This window comes from Giraffa tippelskirchi, chromosome 5 (genome assembly GCF_054371585.1).
Source record: "Giraffa tippelskirchi isolate mGirTip1 chromosome 5, T2T-mGirTip1v1.2.pri, whole genome shotgun sequence".
NCBI classification, from domain to species: domain Eukaryota; kingdom Metazoa; phylum Chordata; class Mammalia; order Artiodactyla; family Giraffidae; genus Giraffa; species Giraffa tippelskirchi.
The window spans coordinates 178,642,175-178,660,072 of NC_137279.1; the positions used below are offsets into that span (position 1 = coordinate 178,642,175).

The 17,898-nt window shown below is 53.5% G+C and overlaps 1 protein-coding gene across 1 annotated transcript in view; it reads left to right on the forward strand.

Annotated features, from left to right (window-relative positions):
* The window catches only part of HIVEP3 (HIVEP zinc finger 3), a 410,518-nt gene that overhangs the window by 379,034 nt on the left and 13,586 nt on the right, over window positions 1-17,898 (forward strand). Inside the window, exon 6 of the mRNA XM_081492346.1 lies at window positions 16,969-17,144. Coding sequence (XP_081348472.1) covers window positions 16,969-17,144 — 176 coding nt within the window. The remainder of the gene's footprint in view (window positions 1-16,968; window positions 17,145-17,898) is intronic.

Sequence of the window (17,898 nt, forward strand, 5' to 3'; positions counted from 1 at the left end):
CTGTGGGGTCTTGTTGCTGCAGGAAAGGGCCAGGTAGTGACCCACGGATGTCCCCACACTGGTCCAGGCTCTGTTTCTTCCCCCTTCTAGGGGCCAGAGTGCCTTTAGTCAGCCAGCCCTTACCTGAGGCAGGGGAGAGGCTATTGTGAACGCAGTGGAGCTTCGCCTGGGTCTGGCAGGACAGGGCATCCATCGTGCTTGCTCAAATCCTCACCAAAGAATCCTCACCCTTCACCCTCTTCCTTGGGTCTCCTCTGCCTGGTGTGCCAGGAAGGGCTGTCCCAGCCGAGACAACACGCTAAAAGCAGACAGCTGGGCTCCCCAGGTGTTGGACCTTCTCCCTAGTACAACCACGAGACTCCTGGATGAGGTCAAGCACTGGGTTCCTGCAGGAAGTAGTAAGGAGGAGGTTGGGGTTCCAGCAGGCTGTGCACATAGGCCTGGCCATGCACCTTGGGGAACCCTCTCTACACCCCACCTGCTGGGTGGGCCTGGGTGCCATCCCTTTCTTCTCGAGGATTCAGGGTGCTTTCACCCACACCACGCTGGGAAGGTTGCTTCCGTCCTCCCAGGAATCCTTCATGTGTCTTGTCCCCTCCCTGGACTCTTGCGCCCTTGGCTCACACCCACTTCGGCCCACTGCATAGCAGCTACCTGTTGAGAACCTCCTGCAGGCTGTGATACAAACCGCCGGGGTGATTTCAGGCAGCTCCCACAAATGCTCCTTATTACATTTGTCATTTTTTATGCTAGTGTGTGTTAGGAAGACGTAACCAGCGTGTGAAACCTGTGATTTTGTGACTGTGAGCCCTTGGGGCAAGAACCTTGGGCTTCTGCTCAGGCAAGCCTGTCTGTGAGCTCAGATGCCTGGAGGGTGCAAGGCACCTGGCTTGGAGAAGCATCACTGCAGGCCTTTATGCAATTCACGGGAAGATCACTTCCGGTGGGTGCGTCGGGTGGGGGGATAATTGGGAGGGAGACTGGGCACACTGGTCTGGGTTGTCGTCTACAGTCTCGAGGAAGATCACTGCTCCTGGAGTCTGAGAAACCTGGGAGCCACCCTGGCTCTGCCCCATGAGCTGTCTGATCTGGGACGAACTGTTATCCCACCTGTGCAGCTGCTCCTCTTCTTCTGGGAGGTGACTGGAACAGCACCGCCTCCTGGGGTTGAGGTGAGGATTAAATGAAAAAACCTCGATCGCATTGCCCCAGTGGCATGGAACCAGTGTGTGTCTGGAGATGGAGTCTGGCATGCCTGGAAGGACTCTGGTCAGGCAGGACAGAGGCAGGAATAGTGGAGGCAGGGAGGGGTCAGGAGTTGGCCTCTGGGGCCGGGTCCTTCTCCATCACTGCTGGATGTGTGACCTGGCGCAGTTGCTCAGCCCCTCAGTGCCCCCTTTCTCATCTGCTAAGTGAGGAGAGCTCTGCTGACACAACCAAGGGCTGTTCTGAGGACTGAATGCATAAACATGGCAGCTTGGTGAGTCCCACAGCTCCGCTCCTGGTACCTGCTGGCCGGCTTTGCACACGTAGTTGTTGACCAGGAGGCTGGGCGGTACCTGGGAAGCACCTCTGAGGGTGCAGCAGTGAGCTGAGGATGAGGGGCAAGTAACAAAGGCAGAGGGCGGGGGAGGGAAGATTTTTCCAGATGGCCAAACTGGCCCAAGGCTAGAGGCTGTGGTGCTGGCGAGGCTGGAGGGGGAGAGGAGTTGCTGTGAGTGGGAGAGGAGTAAGCTGTGGAGGGGCCTGATGGGGTCATGGGGTCACAGGTGTCCATGGGGGTGGGGAAGGACTCTGTCACTTTTCCATTAAATGGAAAAGGCCATATTATTCATCCTATTTTATTTTTAATGGGAACACACAAATAAAATAACTATAAATTTTATAGATACTTCATGCACTAGGGCTATTTTTAAATCTCCTGTTATTCCTATAACTCCACTAGACAACTGGCCGGAAAGCCTGGCTCAGAAAGAGCCCTGACTGACTCCCCAGTCCCCTCCAGAGCACCTTGTGTTTGATTAGGCCCCAGACCACTTCCCTAGGTGCCTCTCTCTGCCTCAGCCCAACCTTCCAGACATCCCAGGCTTCTCTTCCTCTGCTCTTAATCTTGCTGTTCCCTCCACCTGGAGGAACCTCTCCTCTTCTTTAGCTCCACATCCCCACAGTGGACTGTCCTCAGAGCTGGGGTCAAATGGCCCTGTTCCATGGAGCCTCCCAGACCTTTCCCCACCCCGCTGCTGCCTGCTATGCATCGTCTCTTCTCCCGAAGCCCCCAGACCCGTGGTCTCACCTTATCTTGACTTGCATTATTTTCTGTTTGGTTCAGACAAACGCAAGTTCCCCGTCATGGCCAGCCTTAGAGCCCACGGGCAGGGGAAATCCTTTTCATAAAATGCACTTAGAGTTCACAACTGTAAATTTTAAAATGTAGGCAGTGGGCTGATCAAAGTGATCTTTGGCACACTGTGGTGCCACTCACTAGCTGTGTGGCTGAGGGCAGATCTCTGTGCGTCTCTGGGCTCGGTTTCTCCATCTCTGGAGCACAGACAGCCATCTCTGCGTCCCAGGCTGTTGTGAAGCCAGAAGGCTGCAGGACACGTGCGGTACCTGCCTCCGATCTCAGCGAACACTGAGGAGAGCGGTGGGAAACCTTAGCAGGCTCTGTTCTCATCCAGCCGCTCTGAGCTCACTCTGCATCTCATCCGGGTGTCATCCTAACCACAGGGTTGCCTTCTTGCCGACGGTTGCTCTGGAAGGCACTTCACATGCTGTGAACAGCAGATGTAAGTGACGCTCCAGGGCCAGCGTGCTGGAGAGCTGTCCTCAGACCTCCTGGAGAGGCTGTGCGCTGACTCAGCTCTCTGCTGGCGCAGGGCCTGGTGCGGGGAGGTGTGGACTCATGGGGATGGAGCAGCCCTTTCTGAGGAAGTCACACCCAGTCCCGTCAGCCCCAGCCCCACTTTGAAGATAGGAGTCTCTGGCTGGTGTTAGTCACTCAGTCGTGTCCAACTCTTTGCCAACCCATGGAGTGAAGTCTGCCAGGTTCCTCTGTTCACGGGATTTCCCAGGCAAGAATACTGGAGTGAATTGCCATTTCCTTCTCCGGGGGATCTTCCCAACCCAGAGATCGAACCTCTGTCTCCTGAGTCTCCTGCTTGGCAGGCGGATTCTTTACCACTGAGCCACCTGGGAAGCCCTCCTCTGTCAGTGCCTGTGTGAATTTGAGGGGGGAACCTCAGGCAACTTACTGACCTCTGGTGATTGAAATGCAGCATGTGGCCCCCTGGACTGAGCCTGTCCCCTCCAACAGTCTCCTCACCATCTTGTCCCTCCCCTGCACCCTCCTACCCTCCCATCAACCTCTCCCACCCTCTCTGCAATAATAGCAGCCGTGGCCTATTGAGGGCTTGCTGTGCCCCAGGTACAGAACTCAGCACTAAGCCCTTCACAAATATAATTTCTAATTCTATCACCCCTTGCCGAATAGTATTTATACACACACACACACACACACACATATACCCATTCTCCAGATGAGGGGCTTGAGGCTCAGAGAGGCGAAGGAACTTGACCATGGTCACTTGGGTAGAGAGGAACAGAGCTGCAATTCAAATTCAAACCTCGGTGGCTCCAGATCCTGGGTTCTTCCCTTCACAGCCCCCTGCCACTAACCGAGGACCCTGCTTTCTGCATCTTCTGATTCTCAGTCACCTGCATGGCAAATCCCAGTTGAACCCTGTCCCTGCCCCTCCATGTGCCCCTGGCCAGGCCCTGAGTGGACCCCACTGAATGTTTGTGGATAGAGATGATGGTGGTGGTGGACGTGCTACCCCAGGGCCCATGGTGAAGGATGGAGCTGGAAGGGGGAGGTATCCTCTCCCCTCTCGTAAAAAAGACTCTTTGGAGGCTGTGTCAGAAGCTGTAATCTTTTGAGACTTGCATCCCCAGGGTGAGCAGTGGAATGAACAGAAGTGAGGAAACCAGCTCCCAAAGGTGAGGGCTGGGAGGGGCTGAGGAGAGTGGTACATGGGGGAGGCCACAAGGAGGTGGCCCACTGTGTGCTTGGAGTGTAGTTCCCAGTCCTTGAAAAATATCTTCAGGGAGGTTCAGAAGCTTCTACTTCCCCTTTACATTAGATGACTCCAAAAGAACCACGTCCCTGGTGGCCAGCACCTCATGTTCGTTCTCTGGGTTTGCTTTTTCACGTCCAGTGCCTGATCATGGCCAGGTTCACTGGACTGGAGGCAGATGAGATGTTCTCTGCTAACTGGTCAGCACATCTTTTAATTTCTGACAAGTTTTCATAGACATGGCATTTCTGAAGGATAACCGAGCCAGTGGTGGCAACCATCTGATCTAAATGTATGAGCTCTGGAAGCTTTCAACAGCCACGTCTCTCACCCTGCCTCCCTCTATGCAAAGTGCCCATCCCTTCTATGATGCTAAGAACTATCCAAAGCAGTCAAAGCTTTTAACCAAAGAGAAGATGAGATGTGATCAGCCAGCAGGAGCTCAAGCCATCCAGGGACCATTTCTGCTTGTGGATGTGCCGCGACCTCAGCCCCATCCTCCAGTGGTGAGGACCCTCATTTGGCTGCAGCTTCAGTAGGTCATTTAAGGTGATGGGTTGTTGAAAGGCTACCTGTAAACAGAAAGCTCACATGGTCCAGTCTGCCAGGCCTCCAGGGAAGCCTTGTTTTCTGTTTTTCAAGTGCAAATAACCAAATCTCTTTATTCTTAAACTCGGAATTTCTTCTAAAACTGTTTGCCATCTTGCACCTCTATCATCCTGATATAAATCTGACAGTTTGGTTAACTTCACTGAGGCTTTTATTGACCCTGCATTTTCTTTATTGGGTCTTGATCTTTCATCACACTGATTTCCATTTCAAAAGCTGTCTCGCATGGACTGCTGGAGTATAAGTGGTACAAGCTCCCCGTCCGGTGGATCACGTGTTGTAGGAGGAACAAATCCTGCCTTCAGCCATGTATTCAGTATCCAAGTGTGGATGCTGGAATGCTTCATCTTCATCTTGAAGCTTTCCATCTTCATCATGGAAGAAGCAATTCTATCTTCATCACTGGAATTTGGTCCTCACCATCATCCCCTTGGCTGTGGTCTCAGAGGGCTTCCAAAGGCTTCAGCATCCTCATCAGCATGTTCTGAATTCCTTTGTAAATTTGCCTGTGGCTGGGGAGGAGGAGGGGATGATGGAGCTTCAGCCCTACTGCTTCCTGTATCAGCTGATCGGTATATGCCAGGGATGGACATTCCACTAGCATCTTAGCCCCAAACCATGGCTTCCCCTTTGAGTTGAGAGGAAAGGACATCTCCATGCTTCGCAGTCTATCAAAACTGGGGACATTTGTTTTCGTTACATTATTTTTTTAATCTTTTGTCCATGCCACACAGCATATAAGATCTTAGTTTCCTGACCAGAGATCGAACCCAGGCCCCCTGCATTGGCAGCACAGAGTCTTAAGCACTGGACCACCAGGGAAGTCCCTCCTTATATTGTTGAAAATTAAAACTAACTGTGATGAGTGCTCTCATGGCAGAGCGCTAGACAGCAGATCAGATACAGATTGATCCCCTGCTATGTGCTAGGCACAGTTCTAAGCACATAACCTAGACTAACAAAGTTAACCTCACAATAACCCTGTGAGTATATACTATTATTTTCAGTAATTTTTAAAATTGAAACAGACCATATACACAAAAGCAATCCAAGTCATAAAAGTACAGTCTATGAGCTATTACAGAATGATGTATGATTTTGTGTAATTATATGAATTATGTCCAGTTACCCCCAAGTCAAGAAACAGTACATGATCTTCATTTTACAGGTGAAGCAACTGAGGCACAGAGAGGTTAAGTAACCTGCCCAGGATCACATAGCTAAGGGGTTTAGCCAAGAGGTATGATAGTAAAGCCATACCACAGCCACAGCGAGCTGCTCTGAGTCGTCAGCACCAACCCTGCCATGGGACAGGAGCATGCTCAGGGCCACACAGCTGGTGGGAATGAGGCACGATTTGAACCCCAGCAGTCTGACCCTACCAACCCACCAACCCATGCCTAACCACTGCACTCTGCAGCATCCCAAACAAAGCAAGTGGATCCCAACTTCACCACGCTGTAGCTGTGCAACCTCAGACAGGTCCTTTCACCTTCTGAGCCATGACCACATCCTTCCTTCCTGTTTTCTCACTCTATCCCCCTGCACGCTGTTTGTGGCTGGAGCACCAGGTTGGATACTGTCCATTTACATTCCAACTAGACCCACCTCAAATTCAGCCTCTCTCCCATAGGAATCTATTTTGCCCCAAACCTGACTTTTAGTCTGTGCTTACACACTATCCATGGTGGGGGGCTCACTACCACTCAAGCTTGCTTTGCTCCAAATTTGTAGCTCTGGGGTTGGAACATTCTTTTTTAAAATGAACCCAGATCTTCCTACCCATCTTGGTTCTGCTTGTGGACTGAGCCACCTCCCAGGAGACTGGCATTGATTATACTTGTGACCTGAGGCATCTGTGGACAGATTTTCTATGAGCCTGGTTTCTCCTCTACTCCCAGCTGGTGGAGAGTAGATCTGCTCAGAGCAAGAGCCAAGAAGGTGCCTGCCATCATGGGACAACTAGAATGGAACTCTCTTCTCTTCCCCTGTAAGACTGAGTCTATAAGTCTGGGGCCCGAACACCCAGCCCCCTTGTGTGTTCTGCAGGTTGAAGCAGCTGGTAGTGCAAGCTGGCCCCTTCTTGAAAGGGGTCTGATAAGTCACAATAGCTACCCTGGTGCCTTCAGATATTTGGGCAAGCCTTGCTGTCATTACCTCACAGCTATTCCCTAACACAGAGACACCTGACATTCATTGTAGGAAACTGATAGAGTTTACAGCCTTTTCTTATTTGCGTCTTGAGGCATACGAATCTCTAAGCATTGAGGAAACCCTGAGGTTCCCCAGGGCATGGTGGCACAGCTCCTCATAGTCGTTGGCCTATAGGCATTGATCAGGCACCCTGTGTCTACACATATTTCTTTAGCTGCTATCACAGATGGCCTTGGTCAGGCTCCCCTCAACTCGCTCTTGCAAGCAGTCTCAGGGGGTGCTTCCAGAGCACAGCTGTAACAGAACACCGTCCCCATCCCCTCTGCCTGCAAGACACAGGCCGGGCTTCTGTACCGGCCCCTGAGGTTTGTCTAAGCCAGCTTCCATCCCTGCTTCTTGCCATATAGAATTGCCATATAGAATCACACCAAGGCTTGATTATAATTCCTATAATACATGCCTACCACAGAGTAAACACTCCACAAATGCTAGCTGTTTATTTTTCCCTGACAAAAGAAACACCTCTGATCCTGGCTGACTTTCTTTTTGTGCTTTTTAGTAAAGAGTAAAACATGCATCCAATCTCCAGGATCTGGTCACTTCCCCATTCTTGGCCTGTTTCCTGTCTGGGGAACAAGGAAGTGAAGCTGGGCGAACTAGCCAACCATAGTCCTGCATCAGGCTGGCCTGGCTCCAGTCACAACAGGGGGCCTCTGGGTGCTCTGAGCCATCCCATCTTAAGAGAGACAACCTGGAGGGGTTGGGAAGGTCTGGGGAGGAACCTGGAATCCATCTGGAGCACATCTGTTTGAGGCCTGGAGCAGAGGAGTCTTGGGTAGGGCAACATCCTTTAGGGACCATCATGTGCAAGAGGGCTTGCACTGAACTGTGCTCAGACTACAGAAGGTCAACTTTAGCTTAATTAAGGGGAGATCTGCCTGGAGTGGAAGGTGCTGCCTGGGACACCATGAGACCCCAGGTGCCAGAGGTGGATGCACCCGTGGGAGGGTGTGGATGGGCTGCCCTGAGAATGACATCATCAGAGGGTTGCACGAGGCTCCCCCACCCAGGAAGTTGAAGGGTTTTAGGTCCTTCCCAGCGTGAATGTGCTTTAACAGTGATTTTCAAATTGATTTTAAATTCACGGAACTCTTTTTTACAAAGTTCAGTTTATATAGATTCCTATTCTGAAAAACAGCTCAGTGCAATGGGGGGACATGGGGACCCAGAACCCTGCTACTCAGCCTCCCCTTCCATAAATCCTGAGCACAGTATGAAAGGCCCTGCAAGTCAGGGCCTGCTAAAGGCTGGGGCAACCCCATGTAAATGGGCACCTTTAAGAAGTCCACTCCTCGTTGGTAGTTTCACTTCTCTGAACACGACAAGCCCAGCTTCTGGCATCCTGCCTCCTTCCCTAATGTCGCCGTCTGGTCGGAAACAGGGCCTTGGCTGCATTCTCTGGGCCTGAGCTGGTTTCAGCCCAGGCTGGGTGCCTGCTCAGTGGTTCTTAGGCTTCTGCATTTGGTCATTCACTGCACAGCGTCTCAAGTATTGTATTGATTCCTTTAGAATAAAAGCCACCTCCTCTCTTTAGACCTGAGTGCTGTGTGTCAGACCCCTGAGCTGCTGTCTTCAGGGCAGCTGATGCTGTTTGCTAATGTCCCCCCAGAATGAGAAATCACACCAGAAAATTCGAGAAAACAGCCCAAATGGCACAGATGTAAGCCTGCAAAATAGACATGGACTGGCCTCTGTGGTGGGAGTGCTTCTGAAAAGTGTTAAGGAAGGCTTCTTGACCTGCCCTCCCCTCCTGTCTCTGTCAGGCAGCCTGGACTCCTGAAATCTGTGTCCTCTTTCCTCTCATCCTTGCCTCTGCCCTGTCTTGGGCTCCATACAATTACAACACCATCCCCCAGCTTCCAGGCCTCCCAGCCCACTCCATCCCTCACCCCATACCAGATAGGGACTCCCAAAACAGGAGTCTCCCCAGTCAGACCCGATTCACCCACAAAAGCCACCTAAGACCCACCCGATTCTCCATGGCACTTTGTGAGTTGTCTCTGTTATGGGTTCTCTGTCTTTATTTTACCATCATTTAAGTACCTGTTATTCATTCTGGAGACCAAGGTCAGAGTCTTATTTAGCTTTGCCTTTCTGGGCCAGGCTCAGACCAGGCCTTTGTAAGTATTATTGAGTAGATACACAGAATACTGCTTAAAATAGACCCTGTGCTGTCAGGCTCTGAGCCTATGCTTGTATTACACATGTGCCGTGGAATTCTTGGCACAGCAGGTCTGTCCCTGGACCCCACATTAAATGCCCTGCAACCCTACTGGCTCAGTGGTAACGAATCCGCCTGCCAATACAGGAGACCCTCAATCGATCCCTGGGTCAGGAAGATCCCCTGGAGAAGGAGATGACAATCCACTCCAGTATTCTTGCCTGGGAAACCCCATGGACAGAGGAACCTGGCAGTTTATAGTCCACGGGGTCATAGAAGAGTCAGACATGACTTAGCAACTAAACAACCACCACCCCAGATATAGTGATGTGACATGATTTTTGCAGAACCCTGATGAAATGAGAGTCTGTAACGTGCCCAGAACCCGATGTGAACTTCCCCATGACCCACAGCTCAGCTTCCCCAGTATACTTGTCACCAAAGGGTGTGTTCCCAACCTCTTGGCAACAGAATATTTTTAGCAGCTACACAGCTCAGTGCCACCTGGCACTTGCTCCTCTTTCCACAGACATCCCTTCCTTTCTGAGCCTCACCCAGAGAGCAGCGAGTCGCTGCAGACAAGCTGGTGGGCTCACTGTGGCTGGACCTCCGGGGAGCCAGTGACCACCGGGAACCAACCCTGAGCCTCACTTCATGGATCACAGGCTGCCTGCAAGCATGGGTTGCCTCAGAGGAACAGTGTGCACATTTCTGGTCACATCTTCCTCTCCTTTTGCATGATTATACCCAGGCTGTATGCCCCTGGGGAAAAGCATATTTGGCTACAAGATCATAACAAAATCAGAATTTTGATAAGACTTTAAAATATCCAAATCTGGAGGAGAGTTGAGAATTTTAGGATACAATATTAACAATATATGAAGACATCAATGATATACATTCAGAACAGCCTCCTCAGAGCTCAAATTAGGAAGATCACACCGAGGTCATTGAGTTTATCCCCCTCGTTCAAGAGAAAAATGAAGCTTGGTGGAAAGAGAAGTCATGGGTTTAAAGGTCAAGACAGGTATCTACTAGCCACATGACCTTGGGGTATTTACTTTGAGCCACAAGTTTAGCTCTGGGCTAAATCTGCCTCTCCCGTTTTGCTTGCCTGAAACTGTTTTTTTAAAGAGGAGATTTTAAGTCTTAGAATTTCATAGCAATTAAGTGCCTGAGCTTTGTAACTTGTGACCTTGGTTCAAATTCTGATTCTGTTAACTTGCTGTCTGTGTGACCTCAGGCAGGTTACTGAACCTCTCTGTGACTCTATTTTCTTATGTGTACACGAGGATGATTGAATTCCCTGTGTCATGGGGCTACCTTGTGGTTTAAATGAGGAAAGGTATGCAAAGCATTTAAAATAGTGTTCAGTACCCAGTAAGAGCTATCTAAGGGTATGCTAATGTTATTATAATTTTTTTTAATCTGGATTTGTGGTTTTCTTGAAAACCCGGAAGATCTGACAGCCTCATACAACACTTGGCTGGAAACGTGTAGCCACTCTCCCTTTAGAGAGACACTGTGCCCTGCCTTCTAGCTCACTTCGGCCCCAGCCTCCCCCTCCTCCTTGTACCTCCTCTGTTTCCCTCAGTCTTGTGGCCAGCTCACCGCTCCTCCCCAACACACTCCCACCCTTCTAGTGCCCTGAGCCCCCATTTGGTCAGGAATCAGTATTTCTGTTTATCGGATAAATTTAGAGGATAAACAGGGCTTCTCTGGTGGCTTAGACGGTGACGAATCTGCCTGCAATGCATATGACCCGGGTTCGATCCCTGGGTCAGGAAGATCCCCTGGAGTAGGGAATGGCAACCCACTCCAGTATTCTTGCCTGGAGAATCCCATGAACAGAGAGGCCTGGTGGGCTACATGGGGTCACAAAGAGTTGGACACAACTGAGGGACGTTCACTTTTTTTCAGAGGGTAAATATACCCATTTTACAGTCCTGAAAGCCCCTCTATCTCTGAGCAGTCATAACCACTCATTCTCTCCTGCTCCAGGGCCTCCCTGCCTGGCCTCTGGTGAACAGCACTAGTGACAGGGTGCTCACAGGGCAGCTTCACTGCTGAGTCTTCATCTTATGCAGAGTCCAAGAACAACAACTCACCTATCACCTTGCCTGAGATGCCATTTAATTTCCACTGCATCCCCTCTTCTGGAATCCAGAGCAGAGGGATATGCCATCTCCTTTCAGAGCTGTGCGCTGAGTTCCCAAGTGCTTGGGGAAAACTTCAGGCATCGGAAATGCCTACCAAAAGGCTGGAACCACACCCCAAGGGGTCACGTGCTGAATGGTCATAGTCAGGCAGCTCAGCATCTCCAGTGGCAGGACTGGAGGGGAAGCTGCTGAAGGCAGGGGGTCAGACTGTGTCGTCTGTAAGAGCACTGGGGTCAGAGCTGGGTTCGGGTTCCTGCTTCACCACTTTCGAGCTGCCTTTGTGACTTTGGGCAAGACACACAACCTCTCTATTTCTGTTTCTTTCTCTGTCAGATGAAAATAATAAGACTCTCCTGATGAGGGGATTGTGCAAGATTCTCTTTCTTTTCCTTTGAATCCGTGAGTCTCAGAGCTGCAGCATAAGAATGAAAACAGACTCAGAAGATTCTGGCAGCTCCACTCCCCTCCTGGCAGCCTCACTCCCCTCCTGACCCAAGGCAGTGGAACAGAAAAGCTGCTTCCAGGAGAGGGTTCGGGACCCCTGGTACTGAGTAGTGACCTCAGGCCCTCACAGCTCTGGGCCTCAGGCAGTCAAGCTCAAGGTCTCTATAAGACATTTTGGAATCCACAGAAACAGCTTTTTTTTTTTTTTTAAAGACAAAACCAAGCATTTTCCAGACTGGCTGACATCCCTGGCTCATCAGAGCAGCAGAAGACAGGCAGGTGGTGGGGCTCAGACAGCCGTGAGTCAGCTGTACCCAGGCAGCGAACTGTCTTGCAGGCTAGGCACAGGCAGGGGGCCAGGCAGGCACTTCCTCTGCGGCTGAAGGGCTGCCTCAGCTGGAGGGTGGAGAGGCCAGCAGACCTGGGAAGCAGGACCATGCCCCTGGGCACCCCACCATGCATTTCTGGCTTCCTTCCCTGGCTCTTTGCAGGGCATTTTTCTGCAGCTGTCAACACCCTCGGTCCCACCCAGAGCTGGCAGCCTTTCAGGAGGGCTGCAGGAGAGCAGTGCTGTTCTCCTCTGTCTGCGGTCTTACAGGCCCCTGGGCACCCCAGAGAAGGAAGGTGCTAAGGAAACCTTGGTCAGCATCACCTAAAAGCATCCAGGCAGCGTCTATGCAGGGACAGGGGGACAAAGTGGAAAAGTCGCTGATGGTGTGATCTTGGCCACATCATTTGAGCTCCCTGGGCCTTGGTTCACATTTGTATAAAATGGGAACAGTGGCCAAGGGCTGGTGGGAGGACTGAGTGACCTCAGGCCTGTGGCAGTGACTGGCACATCTAAGGGCAAAGTTTGAATGTTTTCGCTGGAAGGGAGGTGATTTCTCCAAGGTTGCCCAGCACGTTCACGCGGGAGCCAGGACTCAGACCCGGCTCTCATGCTGACCTCTCTCCAAGCAGAGCGGTTCCTACCAGAAAGTGGGGAGTGTTCTGCCAGCCAGTCCACCATGGTTGGGAGGGACTGGCTGTGTGCCGTGTCCGTGGGGAGCCCACAGTGTCAGGCCGAACTTGTGCTCACGACTCGTGTCGTGAGAGCATCTTGGCTGAAGGTCTCTAGCAGAACGAGGAAAGAAGGCCCTGGCTTGGCTCCCGTCTGTCCAGCGATGCTTACCAAGCACTCACGGGGCATCAGGCACTGTGCTAGGCCTGGGGGATGCACCAGTGGTTGAGGCAGTCATGTCCCCCTCCATGGGGCTAACAGGGACCACTCTATGAGAGGCCACGACAGTACACACAGCTTGACAGGTGCCGTGAAGGAGGAGTGGGTGGAACCCCCAGGCCCATGGGTGTGTGAGAGAGGGCTCTGAAGGAGGGGGCCTACCGGCAGAGCCCTGAAGGAGACAGACAGACAGTAGCAGGTGGTGGCGGGGGTCGGGGGAGGGGGTCGAGGGGGAGGTGGAAGGCCAGAGGAAAGGGACTCAGAGGCGCGGGATGACATTTGGTGTGGTTGGCGGAGAAGTGCCATGAAGGGAAGAGCTGGAGGGGTAGCTGGACCAGGAGGTGCCCCAGGGCCTTCAGCACCCACTGAGCGAGGGGCGGGGCTTTATCCAGGGCGCAGTGGGAGGAGCATTTGAGTGGGGCCCTTGGGCCGGGAGGAGCGGCAGGATGGGCGGTATTTGGAGAGAGTCCCCTCTGGCTGTGTTGTGAAGAAAGGATGCAGCGGGGTAGGAGAGAGGATTGTGGCTGCTGGGAGGTGGGCCTCCCTGGAACACAAGTCGCATGTGGCGTTGACAGGCCGTGGTGTTGGACTGACCGAGAAGACTGTAGGATGTGGAGGCACCAGGGATGCTGGCCTGGCCCACACCGGGTGTGCATGCCATTTACTGACGCGGGGACCCAGGAGGCAGTGGTACAGGTGGGGGTCGTGGAAACAGGATACTGGGAACGTGGGCTGCGAGGTGCCTGAAGACCACCGGGGAGATGCCGAGAGGGCGGTTGGATGTACAGCAGAGCGGTCAGAGCTGGGGAGACAGAGGAGCCATCAGCATCCAGGGGGAAAGCCAGGTATGTGTGGAGGAGCTCGCCTGGAGGCAGGTGTGAGGGGAGAAGTGTGCAGGTTGGTACCGGCGGGGAGGGTGGGGGTGCAGAGAAGGAACTTGCCGAGGAGACCCAGTCACCAAGCCAGCAGGTATCTCCAGATGGTAGGCAACAGGGCTGACAGGATAAAGCCACTGTCACTCAGATTAGCAGCCCGTGACACTGACAGGAACAGTCAGCAGGGGAGCTGGGCTGGGGTGGTGAGGAGGCGTGACTGCCAGCAGGACGGCCCTTTCCAGACTTGGGCTGAGAAGGAAAGCAGATGGAGCAGTTGCTGGAGCCAGCTAAGGTCTAGGGGGCGGGGGCTTGCTTGGTACCAAGAGAATTGAGCTCGCGTGCACAGTGGTGGGATATGTCCAAAGGTGGAGGCCTGAAGCTGCTGGGGGAAGGGGTGGGCTCTTATATGGAGATCCCTATAAGGGACCATCCAACCTCGCACAGACTGGAGGGACTGAGCCTTGGGAAGGGGAGGAGGGCCCAGCTGACACCGGACAGCTGCCCCACACCTGTCCCTGGACTTGGTCCTTTGGGAACCACCAAGCTGCACAACCCCAGTACTGCCCTTTGAGGAGCAGAGAAGTCAGAGGCTCCAGGCTGGTCAACCAGAACTGCCCTCTCCAAGTCCTGGGACCCCAGGGGCCACCCTTCCCCTGATCTCCATCACCTGGACTCTGCTGATTTCCTCCTCCTCTCACCTCTTTCTCTGGCCCCCAAATCACATTCTCTCCTGGTTCCTTATCAGGATCTCTCTGCTTGGGGGTGGCTTTTTGCACCGTCTTTCTGCTCACCCTTACCTTTGGGTGCTTCCTGGGCCCTCTCACTATCCTTTTTCGGTTTTCATACTCTCTTGAGTAGTCACCTGCCTCCTCACAAAGCTACACGCCCCATCCTGAGTCCCATGGAATTCTGGTTGTGTGTGGACATTTCTTCAATTCTCTCATGAGCATCTCACATTCAATAGTTAAGGACTAGAATCCTGTACCATTTCTCTCTAAGCCCGTGGCTGGTACCGCTTGAGTTAGCTAAGTTGAAATCTTTGTTACTCCTGCATGGTACTCCCTGTATCATCCAGACAGCCACCAGGATCTATAGATTCTATATCCAGAAGGCTTCAAACCCCTGTCGTACAACACGTGTGTCTTGTACCCAAACTCTGTTTCTCCCCTTGCAGACCATTCCCCATGGCACCAAGGAAGTATCTTCTGTTGAGACTTTATGTTTATCTTTAAGACAACTTTAACCAAGTCTCAGCTTTTTGGCATGGCATTCAAGGCTGATGGTGATCCAGTCTGCCCTGCCCACCAAACTCTCCAGGCATCTTAACACTCGTGCCTTTGCTGCTGGGGTCCCTGCCTGGGGTCCTCCCTTCTTGCCTCCATCTCTCAGCATCCTCTCTAGCCCCTCCCAACCCAAGGCTGCCCAGCAGGTTGTGCACCTTCCATGGAGTGTGACAAAGTGGTGTCCGGGGTTGTGTACCTGCCTTTTCTCCCCACCCCCCAAATCAAGGCACCACCCTTGGAGGCTCGAGCAGAGTCCGTTCTCTGTGTACATGTGGGTCTCCATTTGGGCACCCACCTGTGGTTTAAACTCGCTATTGAGGGAGAATGAAGGGGCTGAGAGTAGCCAAGGTCGATGGACTGTCTGCCTGCTTCTGAGTTGTCTTATGTACAGAGGGACGTGTACATATGGTAGAAATTGGGGCAGCTGTAGGCCTGGGTGGGAGGGGGTGAAAGACAGGGACCCAAAGGCTCCATCGTGGTTGGAAGTGAGAGGGGAGAGGCTGTCATGAAACCTCCAAGCAGGGCAGAGTGGAAATGATGTGGTGTGTGCGTGTGTCTGAGCGTGAGTGTTGGTGATCACTGTGCCTCTGCCCGCCGGCTCCCTGCCTCAGAGTCCCCTTCCGCGGGCCCATCCTGGTGACATCCTCTCAGCTATGAGCTGATGGTCCCAGTGGAGCAGGACTGAGTCCCAGCCGCTGTCACTTCCTCACCTTCCCCTACCCCAAGTCCCCTCCCTGCCTCTCTGAACCCCTACCCAGAATCTGGATGCCAAACCTCCTGGGTGGGAGGGAGATGTACAGGTGAGTGTGGGCACAGGCAGGCCTCCTGCTGGGCATTGGCAGCAGACTCTGTAGGCTGAGAAAGCCGCACCTCTCCTAAGGCGCCTATGCCCTCGGACCCTGGGCCTCACAGTCAGAAAGCTCTTTTCCTGGAATTATGCCAGGATTCCCTCCATGGGCCCTGCTGCAGCCTTCCCATCCCTGTCAAGACGCTCACACATCCACAGCGTTAGGTCAACGCGGCGTTGGATGAGGACGGTATCGAGTGAGCTCGTGGGACTCATGGGTTCCTTCTAAGTGGAAATAAGAGCATTCTGATTCACGGCCAAGAGCGCAGTGGCCCTGAGGCCCAGCAGGCGGGCCGGCCGCCCCAGGAGGCTCCTGCAGGCTGTCGGTACTTCCTGCTAGGACCCCAGGTGATCCCCAGAGAGAGGCCAGGTGGCTGGAATCTGGGTCCTGAGAGCTTCCCGCTCACCTCAAGACGGAAAAGACTGGGGAGAGAACTTAGGGCCCCTGGTGTCTTGACTCCGAGGCCCGGGAAATAAAGCGCCCTCTGCTCTCCTCTCACGTGCGCGTCTGGCGGGCCTCCTAGCAGACTGTTTCGGTGCTTGTCACCCCTTGTGGGGGGGATGGACAGGCTCTGGGGCAGGCAGATTCAGAAGTTCTGTCCCTTTCTAGCTGTGAGGGCCTCAGGCTTTCCGTGGAGGTTGTGACTGAACGTGGGCCGGTGTCCGGCACAGGGTGAGCACTGGCTCGGTGGTGGCTGCCGGAGCTGTGGTTGTCATCTGTTTTAGTCTCTCTGTTACACGGTGGCCCAGAGCGGCTGCTCTTTGGAAGCAGAAGCTGGTGCTGAGGCCAGATCTGGGCCAGAGACCCTCTGTGCCCTTGTGGCTTCCCTCCCGGCCTGGAACACCAGGGCCTGCTGCCTCTGAGAGAGAGGAGGGGGTGCGCCCCCCACCCCCCAACCCCCGTCTGAGGACAGGGCAGGTGTAGGGTTCCATGGCGGATCCCCCACCCCTGGTTTTCTCTGCTCCGCGTCCCCCTCTCCCCCCGCCCCTAAGAGCTGCCAGGAAGCACGTGCATCTTCTGAGGTGGGAACCTGCCTCCTCTCCTCCTTTTTTGTTCCTTTACCATGACGCCTGTTGCTCATAGGTACAAATCAAACGAAGAGTATGTATATGTGCGAGGCCGCGGCAGAGGGAAATATGTTTGTGAGGAGTGTGGAATTCGCTGCAAGAAGCCCAGCATGCTGAAGAAACACATCCGCACCCACACTGACGTCCGGCCCTATGTGTGCAAGCACTGTCACTTTGCTTTTAAAACCAAAGGTAAGAGACGGTCAGCGGAGCACTGGCCCTGCCCGCTGCAGGGAGCTCCCCTCTGGGAGCTCCAGCACAGAGCCCGAGGCCTGGACCTCTCTGCCTGGGGCCTGAGCAGCCCTGATTTCCGGGCTCCCCAGTTACAGAGCAGCCCGCTGCAGACGGGGCAGTGTCACCGTCGGCTGCCCAGCCTGTCTTCTTAGATCCCACACTGGCCCCATGCACCCTCCACCCATGCGATTCCCACCACGGCCAGGCGGTGGCACTCTAGCGCACAGCTCCTGGTTTTGTATTTGATCTCATCACCCCGCTTCCTTTTGCATGCTTCCTTAGCCCTTTATCCACCGACCTGATGAGTTCCAGCATCCACACTGGTCACTGCCACTCTTGAGTTTGGAAATCCATTCCACCCCGAGCCACTTAACACACTCGCATGGTCACTTCTCATGCCAGACTTTGCCTCCACCTCGCCTCACCACTCAGACCGTGTTCCCGCTCCGCCCAGCTTCTCCGCAGCCCTCAGCGTTGGGCCGGGCTCTCCCCTCACCCTGACTGGCAGCCCTGTCATTCCTGCCCTGGCCACGCAGCACCTCAGGGTCAGCTCAGGCTCTAGCAGTCACCTGTGAGAGGAAGGCGGACTGGCCAGTGAGGGTATGAATCCAGAGGGCTGTGTTGGATGATGCGGGCAGCCATGGCCGCTGCAGCCACCCAGGACCCAGGCGTGAACCAGTGAGGCTGAGTCCGCGAGACTTGGACCGAACTA